Source organism: Fistularia commersonii, chromosome 2, assembly GCF_037954325.1.
Source record: "Fistularia commersonii isolate RoL2024-O1a breed Wild chromosome 2, RoL_Fcom_v1.0, whole genome shotgun sequence".
NCBI lineage: Eukaryota > Metazoa > Chordata > Actinopteri > Syngnathiformes > Fistulariidae > Fistularia > Fistularia commersonii.
In genome coordinates, this window is record NC_141285.1 from 18,466,289 (window position 1) to 18,476,735 (window position 10,447).

Below are 10,447 nucleotides of genomic sequence, written 5' to 3' on the forward strand. Positions count from 1 at the left end.
AATTAATGAGCAATGCCTTGCCATCATCTGCACTGGCAAACTTAAAAGCATTTCAACCATGACTCTACAAATATACTCAGAGCAATATAATAATATATCATCCCGGCAGTTCAGTAGTTGCCTAATTGTTAAAACGTGTGAAAATACTGAATATATAAACTCTCGGGGTGAGGTACAGTCACTAATGATATCCTAAGCAGATGGTCTTGGTAAAATAACGGAAGCTACCTTTGATCTTGCCTAATCTCTCTTGTATAATGACGCAGAGGCGCGACTCGGGGAATGAAGGATTGATGCACTAATGTTATGGGGGGGGTTAAAGATAAAGAGATATCAAGAGAAACGGGAGCAATCGGAGGAGTGTCTAGCGTAGCATTGTGGAAAGTGACCGCGGTGTTGCTCTGCCGTCACCACGGCCGCGTCTCCAGGGGATCTCAGCCTCTGTTTGCCATTACCCCAACACCAGGAGAAATATCACACATAGCAGGAATGGCGTGCTGGGGGCTGAAATGTCAGAGCAGGCGGGAGGTTTTCACCCCCCCCCCCCCCCCCCCCCCACACACACACACACACACACACACACTCTCTATCGTCGAGAGGAAGGGCAGCAGCAGCAGGCTGACGAACACGGCAAACACTCACAGGCACATACGCAAACAGGCACATTAAGGCATACATTTACGCACTTGCGCATTGTCAGATGGAAGGACGTACTTGCACGCACACACCAACATACACGCACACGTACATAAACACACACAGACTTTTTTTTTTTTAAATATTAATTTCCATTCCCTGTTTCAGACAAATCAACTAATCTCTATTTTTCTTTCCTATTTTTCTCAGCCATGTCCGGCCTTGTTGTCCCCCCAATGTAAATGCACTTTCGTCATCTCAAGCACCAGTCTACACACTACCACTTCACCGGACACCCTCTCGGCACACCGCGGAAAAAAAAAGCTGGTGTCATGTATAGTGAACCGCTCATTCAGTTTTTAAAGATGATGGGGGATTTTTTTTTTCTTTTAAAATGACTTTCACAACCTACAGGAAAAAAAAAGGATTTCACAAAGAACAATATTTTTTTTTTTCCCGTGGGATTTTTTTTTTTTTTTTGTTTCTTTCTTTGCCCCCCTCCCAATTTCAACACCCTTGAAGAGGACGCCGGATGATGAAGGGTTTATTTTGTATACCTGTCAGGCTGTGCTTTGGATACGTCCAGTCGACCACACACTCAATACTGGAAGGGACTCTGTGGACTCACCATCTGGTTGTAAAGTAAAAACACTGATGTACAGTACATTTGCCAATGAACTTGTTTGCCTCAGAAATTGTTTTTCTGTTTCAACTCTCTTTTAATAGATTCACAAACAGTTGTGTGTCTTTATAATGTGACTTTTTTGTATTTTTATGTGTGAGGAAAAATACACAGGGGCCAAGACAGTTTGAATTTCAACTGGAAAATATATGAAATATATAATGTAGAAAATTGATCATAAAAGTACAACAAACACACGTGAAAAAGGGTGGGGCTGGGCGGGTAAGGTTGTAACATGTTTCATTCCTGCATTTTAACTTAAATTTTGTAATTTATTGTAGCTAGAAATCATCTTCAAAAGCTAAAAAAAACCTCTTGGATTCAACAAGCACACTGATGTGTACAAAACACTGCTCTGTTGATGAATATGATGTACTTCCATGTCTAGAGCTTCCTTTTAAGCAAGTGTGTTTTGCCATGTTTTTCAACTTTTTTGCTAGCACTGTATATTAATGCATTCCTAGGCTACTGTGAAGTCTGTTTCTTGTTGATGAGGAGCAGTCTCCCCCTTCTAGCTCCAACTCCCTTATGTGTTTTATATGTGGTTAAAATTGTAGACTATTGTGATATTGCCAAACTTGTGCTAAATATTTATACATCTGTCTTTTTCATGTTCTTTTAGATCAACAAAAAACATTAAAAAAAAGCAACAAAAACAAAATTAAAATCCATTGAGAATGTAGGAGTATAGTAGTTCATTGTCATATTTCTGTTCAAATACACACTTGCGCTCACTGAGGGAAATTTTGTAACATATCAACTATAAATAATGTATTTATCTCTGAAATTTTGTATATTGCTTTTCATTATGTATGTATTAATCGTCATGCCCTTAATATAGTGATGCAGCACAGATAATTCAGCCAAGAACTGTTGCCTTCATTTGTTTTCTTTTTGTATTTGATGAAATGCAATGTGCATATATTTCATGTGTATCCTCAAAATTTGTGTTACTCGGTCAAGACTCTCTGTCCATTTTTTAAAAGGGAAGTCAAACTTCATTGTTTATTTTTATATTGATTTTAAATTATCTATACAGACCATTTTGGAGAAAACTTTGTTGGTTGTATTGTCAAATAAATTGTTTGTGACCCATATGATAGTTGTTAAGATCCAATAGAGACTAATGTGCATGAGGGACAACCTTGGAGATAAAAAAAAACAAAAAAAAAACACTCCATTTGTGGTTGTATTATTTTCTGTTTTGTAGAATGTATAGAAGTCATTTTTACTCACCACTTATGACTCTGCCACATAGCTTACATGTGTTTACAGGGAAGAAAATTTAAAAATGTCAACATTTGGAATGGAAACAGAAATGGATAAGTGATGTTTTATTAAAATTTTCAGTAAAAACACAATAGCCCCTCAACTGTGGACTTCTTCAGCTCAAACACAGTTTGGCTGGCAGACAAACTGAAAATCTGAAGACAGACAAAAGAGACAGTCGAACCCACTGAGGACAAACCTGTGATTCATCTGTAAGTTGTAGTGTTTAGAACCATAGAGAAAAATGTTTGAAAGCTGTGGAAAAGTGTAAAACCCATAAAGGATGGAAACTGCTCTTAATCATATTCTTGCAACAAAGTGCTATGACTTTGTGACATATTCCTACCGGTCTTTGTATCAGCATTTGTGGTGCTTCAAAGCTTCATTGTAGTCATTCATAAACAGTGCAAGCTTTTTATTCAAAGCACCCCAAATGGGGCTCATTCAAATCCCTCATTTCATTGCATTAAGCCACCTAGTTAATAAAGAATCGATACATTGAAAGAGCAAGGTTATCCTTTGTCTATAAGAGCTGGTATCGTTTTGAACCTCTTATAGTTTGAGAGCTGAAAGGGGGGCCACTCTGAAATCTATACTCATCAAGTGGGTCAAACAGAAGGATAGGAGTGTTTGAGGGAAGAATAGTGGTTCTCCTTAAAAACAACTGAGCGTCTTATCTGGCATCCTGAGTGTTTGTGGAGAGCAGGTCACAAAATGTCAATTTTTCATCAAGGCAACATTGTCCGAGGCCACCTCTCCCTTTAATGCGCCATTAGACGACGGCAACCTGACTGGCAATCAGCATATCGCAGCTTATTATGTCAACCGGCATGCGCGGATCTCGGGGTACCAGAAGATAGTCCAGGAGCTGCTGATAGCGCAAAGGACAGATACACTCAAAAGAGCAATTTAATTGTCAACTGTGATCTTTCTTGCACCTCATATCATTCCCTTGATAATCCAATGTGTCTGATAATGTGGTGATCCTGACTTTGCATTTGCTATTTGAGACACACATGCTTGTTTTTGGTGCATTCTGCACTCAAAGTTAATAACCTCTTACCAAAGCGGGTAAGACACAACTATCGAGCCCGACAAATCAGACCCAAAGAAACTGTCACTGAAGAGACGTTGGCTAACTGAGCAGGTCCAACTGTAAGCGCAGTCAAAAATGACAAGTTTGCTCAGTTGTTGCCAATTTTAAAAGCTCTGAAGCGTGGCAGGCAGGCTCGAGATACTGTATATTGTCTCAGCAGGTTTTGCTGTACCCAACGACGAGCAACTAGCTCTGCCATACCACTCAATCATTCTGAGAGCCTCTTTATTGGAGAACTCTAATGGCCACCCTCCACCATGATCTTAATGTGTGCATTAAATATTTATAAATCCTGGGTCAATAATGCCCCATAACCAGAGCCTGACAGACCCCCACCATACCATGTGGCTGCCTCCCTCTCAAACACAGGGAAAGGTCAAGGGGTCGCACAATCAAAAGAGAGCGAGGCTCGCCACATCCATATGTTGCCACTCTTATCAAGACTTTCCTCAGTACTGGTTATCTGTCAAAGGAAAGAAATATTGAAAGCAATATCGATCCTAACTAGACTTGTATTGCCGAGGGCCACGCTTCAAACATCTGCTTGTGAATTGTTATATTTCAAAAAAACCATCTCAATAATATAAGCTTGAGCAGTAATATTGAACATCTCTGCCCGATGCGGGCTGGCTGAGCATGACTAATAGCATGTTATTAACAAGCATCACCGCAGATTTCTAAGAGCTGATACATGCAATAAATATTTCTTCATTAGCACTGGATTAATTGTGGATCCCGCCGTCTCCATGGGTGAGTCGGCTGCTTTAGGTGACCACATCCGGGGCTGCGCTCCTGTGCTGTTCAGGTGAAAGATTGCGCTTCGGTGATAGCGCGCACAAAAGACCGGCCGGACAATGAGCCAGTCAATGGAGAGCTCCAGTTGAAAGAGTCACAATGGCCGTGCATGCTGGGAATTGGGCTGGATGATATAAAGGAAAGAAACCTTCATTGAGGCCATGGAGGACAAGCATTCAGAAAAGAGGTTTTGTTTGGTCTTTATCAATCTGTCGTTTCCCATGAGAAAAAACAATTCAAACTGACCTTAAAAAAACGCATATTACCTTACGCATCCACTCCCTATGTAAGTATTATTGAGGGGATTATACATTCGGTTTTTAATGGATGCAGCCGTGAAAATACCTTTGTGCCTACATGTGTAAGGTATCACGAAAGACCATGGAAAACTAAAAGGTGGACCGTAGTTTATCTTTTCTACTTGGTGGGCAGTGCTGTGAAGTACTTTTTTAAGGATTTATTCTTGGAATGACAGGATTTGTGTAAGCGCTGAGTGATGTGTTTTGTGCAGGGGGGGGGGGGCAACTCCTGTGAGGTAGGAGTTTAAACACAAGTGGGATATAGCTACCGTGACTCATAAACTACGAGACTGGAGATCATAACTTTGAGATGACAATGAATCAAAATAGGTAGCCTGACCTTTTTTTGAACAATTCAACATCTGAATCAAAACTGGGAACATGACCCTCTTTTTAATTTTTTTTTTTATATAATCCCACATTAGCACAGTCTGCCGGCTGTGAATCAGTACATCAGATAATACACTGCTCCCCTGCTACTGTACACTGGGAGCCAGCTTTGGAAGAAAAACTCAAGCTCACACTCACGAAGATTTCCACTTCACTCACTGCACTCAAGAAGGATGAGCAAAGTATCCCAGTGCTTCGAAATCCATTAAATTTGAATTTGGGTGTCATTTGATACTTCATCAATGTTTCAGTGAATTTCAAACCCACAAATGCAAGATTTACCCCTCGTAGAAATACAGTATTCACCATATTTTCGTTTTTACAAACTTCACTTAGTCCAAAAATTACACTAAATATTGCTTGGTCAGGGAGTCTTAGGGCTGCTGTGATAACATAATATCACTTGAGCTGTATTTTCTGCCAGTCTCCACCATATAGAGCTCCTTTCATATTACCCCTCTGTAGTGCTTTGTCCAGTAGTTCTGGATATGATATCATCTATTAATAATGTATTGGCAATGGATTACATAAAAAGGGAGCAGAAATAACATCCAATATTCATGCCCCCTGAGCTTGACTGTGTCCAATCCGTTTGGCCCATAAAACCTTAGCCCCATTTCCATATCCGCTGTGGGTCACGACAGGTCTGCCGCACAAAGGCTCACAGAACAGCTCAACTCAGGAAAAGGGCAGTAAAAATCGGGTGGATTTCTGAACCCTTGTGAAATGGCCCCCTTTGGAAAAAAAAAAGTGAAAAAGCCCTTTTCCGATTTCAGCGCCTGTGAAAAACCTGGTACTGTATTTCCCTCTTTAATTGTGCCACTTGAGAAATTGACGTGCCTCTGAAACATGGCATGAATCTCACAGTTATTGCAGTCCCCTTGGCAGGGAATGTTGATACAACATCTGCATGCTATAGAAAGTAATGGAAGTAGCAGAGGTGGCAGCTGCAACTCTACAGGAAGTGTGCCATTTTCAGGCAGCGCTGCTGTGAGAACCACTAACTGCCAGCCTGGTCTTGCAGGCAGTCCTGATTGCCAGGACACTATGACAAACAGGCTGGGGCTGGGAGTGTTGCATCCTGGGGGATGACAGCTTCTGTTTGATTGTCAATAAGGCTCATTAGCAGAAAAAATGGAGAATGCAAAAAGAGATTAAATGGCTTGAGACAAGGTCCCCCTCACGTTTTATTACAGAGGATTTATCAGAGCCTTTATTTCATCAATCCCCCCCTCCCAAATCACTTATCGCCTCTCCCCAAAAGACAGAGGTTGTAGCAAAATACATATAAAATTGTGCAGCTTCCACATACTAATGAAGTACAAGCTCCTCCATCAAAACAGAACAAATGCTAATCGAGCACTTTAGACATTATCCACACCTTATATAAACCTGTTTCCTCCCGCTCCCAGCAACTCTCATCTTAAGAACAGTGGCGGATGTTTCCCTCCATCTTAGGGAGGGATGGCCAACAAAGCAGCGTGTAAGGGCCTTTCCCTGAAGAGTCCTTGTCACGCCGCGCCAAACCTCTGTGATTATCGTTGTTTTTGCAGAGAGTGTCCATGGCTGCCAATACTGCTGTTCCATAAATGAATTTGGCCCCTCGTCAACGAATTACCTAACACGCAGAACTGTGTATGTGTCACATCCAATTCCAACTCACCGGCTTTGGTGGTGTGTGTCAGCTGGAGGACTTAATCATCAATCGTCAATCATAATAAGCGAAGCACATTGATAGGGCGTCTTTTTTTTTTTCTCTCTCGCACAGTTAAATAAAGTGTAAAGGGAGAAGTTAAAACTGACCTTGTTATATTGGGACGACAATTTATATTCCTAATTTAGTGTATAGATTAATTAGTCTTGGCAAGTGTGTGTATCAGTTTTCATATGGCGGCACTCCGGTGTTATATCTACTTGATCAAATCATTCCAAGCTTTCATAAATAAATAAATAAATAAGTAAATCACTGGAATGATATCTGTCAGAGTCTAATCCTTATCCGTCATGATTTTGCTCAGAACGAGCTTAGCATATTTTCCACTGCACACTTTTAATTAATGCTTAATTGGACAATTTATAAAAAGGACTTTTTTTTTCCCTCTCCAAAGTTAGTCGCTAATCAATAGGCTCCATCTCACATCATACAAAATTAATCACCATGACCTGTTATCAGGCCTTAATGTAACACACACACACACACATACACACACACACACACACACACACACACACACACACACACACACAAAGCATGCATTTTGCACAAGGCTGAGGAATCTGTCTCATATTTTCCCTCTCCCTGATCCAATCCACTCCTCTCTCTCCCGTCATATAGATCGGAGTCTGCGGGGGCCAGAGGCGCTGACAGAGCCCAGATGCTCCCAGTCTGTCTGGGGGACTGGGGAGACTGGTGCCATGGGGTCCTGGAGCCTCTGAAGTGCCGCCCCTTCGTCAACATGACCAAGGCTAGACCTGCACTTTCTCCACGCCGAGACACACTACTTACCATGCTGACAACTGTGCTGTATAATCACAGATTGATACATGCGGGGATACACACTCGCAGGCATCCACTCTCACGTAATATATGGCCACTCATCAGCCGTTCCTAATTAGAGACCCGCAGTCCTTCACTCAAGTTCATAAGGTTACAATGACACACTGACACAAAGTTACTGATACACACACATACACACACATGCTGATACCTCTCAGGGTTTCCTTTACATTCTCATTTAATCCTGGTCTATCTCATCGCGACTGTCCTAACTCGCTCTCGTGGAGGGGAAGAGGTGCTTTTTTTCTCCCCAAAAAGAACAAAAAAAAAAAAAAAAAAAAGGCATCTTACAAATCCTCCATCCTTATCCACCCGCCTTCTCTTTCTCAAAACACAAAGATCATTACAGGAGCATCAAAGTATGCCACATTTGAAAAGATATTTCTCTTTGTAGTCGCAGTCATAGCATGGAGTGTGCTGGTATTAGATGCTGCTGTGGCAGCTGTTGTGGCTTGCTGCGTGGTGCCTCAGTGTCAGGGCCTCTGAGGCCGGGCTGTCCCGGCAGACAGACAGAGGGGGAGGAAACCTGATAATGCAGCCAAGCCTCAGACTAATGTCTGTCTATCCAGCTATCTATTCCAATGTCTATCAACGAAAGTCTGTTGGACACGGCATATCTGGATGGCAACTACTTCCCCGGCTTCCCAGCAGCAGTGTGCTGTTTAGTGCTCAGTTTAATATGTTCGGGAAAAAAAAAGTTTCACAAATTTTTAAAGTAGCTAAATTTCTTTGAAAGAGTGAGAAGCGATGATCTATGAATCGGTGATGTGACTTAAGAACTTCACTCGGTGGGGTCTCCTCCTAAGCTTCTGAGCTTTTACAAGGCGGGTTGAGTGTTTTGATAACAGAATTATGAGCCAACATGTATGAGGGGCAAGACGGAAGCGCAGGGTTCGTATTTGATGTGGGGGCAGAAAATTGCTCTACAATGATGGGGGAGCGCAGGATATGACATGGGAAGTGGCGAATTGGACATGATATAACTTATAAGAAATGCGGCGGTTGTTGTTGTGGCTGTATAAGCTAAAATATATGTTACTTCTTCGGGGCCTGATTAATACAGTCTGGCCAGGTCAAAACCCCGCACAACAAATGCCACCAACCATTTTCTTTGTGGGACTCAAATGAGTGTGTGCGTGTCGTATATGAAAGTGTGTGTGTGTGTGTGTGAGGGGGGTTAATAAATGTTGAATCAAACGCCGCACGAGACACTCACACTCCTTAAGGGTTGCCCATTAGCGGTGTGTGGGTGCATGGGGAGTTTATCAGTGTCTGGGTGATTTATGAAGTCAGACTCAATATCATCCACTTCACCCACACACATATGGACATACACATGTGCACACGTGCATACCCTTGGCCACATGCTCGCATTCACGCTTGTGCATGCTTATGCATGCACACATATGTTGTACTCCCTCTCAGAAACACGGGCAGATATTAGGGCCAAAATTAAAGGTTTCGTGGAGATTAACAGTGCGGATGATGAGATCGTCTCAGCTCCTTTTAATCTAATTCCTTTTTATGTCTGAGCCAGCATGATATGGACGTGATACACATGATGAAAAAAAAACCCACCACAAAATAATATAAATGTACCGATAACACCGCTACCCATACTAATACAGTAAAAATACACAAAATGAAAAAAAAAGAGAGTAAAATAATTTAAAGCGATTCCTTGGGTACCTAAGCAATTACTCGGCCAATTACTGGCAGCGTGTTTGAAGCTTTGATGCTGGACTTGTTTTTCAACATCAACTACAAACTCCACAGACATCAGTATCTCTGACTGCTAAACTCATGGCATTCCATAGAATTTACTTAGCCACGAGCGAGAAAAAAAAAAAAAAAAAAGAGGGTGCTTACAGTGCACTTCAGAGTGCGCCTGGCTTAAATGGGACCCCTTGTGGCTGTGTCACAGCTCCCTTCGTTAGGGGGCTGAGTGTAGCCTGTAGTCACCACAGGCATCATTAGCCCTCTGTGAAACCACAGACTGAGTCTCATTCTTCATCTGCCTGTCTGCTGCTTCAATATCTATGCTACAATAGTGCTCCAATGGCAGAGTAAGTGAGTCCAGCAGCACAGCGAGACAGCCGCACGGGTGCTGATCGGATGAGCAAATTAAAAAATGCAGCAAAGTTCAAATGTATTCAGCGAGAGGGCCACTTGAAATGGTTCCATAAAGGTTAGCGCAGGGGTTATTTTGGGAGGGTCATTAAACCACCTTGGCGGTACAGAGGAGGAATAACTAAGTGCATGTCAGGGTCACTCTTGAATTGCACTTGACAGTTATAAGAATCAACAATTTAAGAAGGGTGGGGGGGGGGGCGCACGCTCAATGTTATTCCATAGCATCATGATGAAATACTATAGCACATTTGCAGTCAGATGTTTTCTAAGCACACACTTGGAAAACATACGCCGCACCCCTCTCCATATGGTCCTTCTGAGATAAAATAATTCATCTCAGAGGGATTAAATGCGGTTGCGATGAAAATAAAATAACATATAAACATTCAAGTTACAGATTAAATGTGCAGGATGGATTCAAGGTTGAAATGTTGATTTCAGTTTCCCGTTCTGTACTGCCCTCTAATGGAAAACAGCACTCGGAAATAAAAAAGATGGGGCTCTGACAAACAGGGCTGCGGCGATGAGAGAAGAGGCATACAGCATAATCAATTATGAGCTAAACTGAGTGCACGCCGCATGAAATCAAT

General features: G+C 41.9%; 1 protein-coding gene across 6 annotated transcripts in view; it reads left to right on the forward strand.

The window, feature by feature from the left end:
- The window catches only part of LOC147236620 (transcription factor COE3), a 66,838-nt gene extending 65,703 nt beyond the window's left edge, over positions 1–1,135 (forward strand). For 3 of the 6 annotated variants that reach the window (XM_086171641.1, XM_086171650.1, XM_086171657.1), the window contains exon 16: positions 847–1,135. In XM_086171641.1, coding sequence (XP_086027767.1) covers positions 847–878 — 32 coding nt within the window. In that variant the 3' untranslated portion in view covers positions 879–1,135. The remainder of the gene's footprint in view (positions 1–846) is intronic. The other 3 variants (XM_086171616.1, XM_086171625.1, XM_086171632.1) reach the window with 1 other exon arrangement.
- The last annotated feature ends 9,312 nt before the right edge of the window (positions 1,136–10,447 follow it).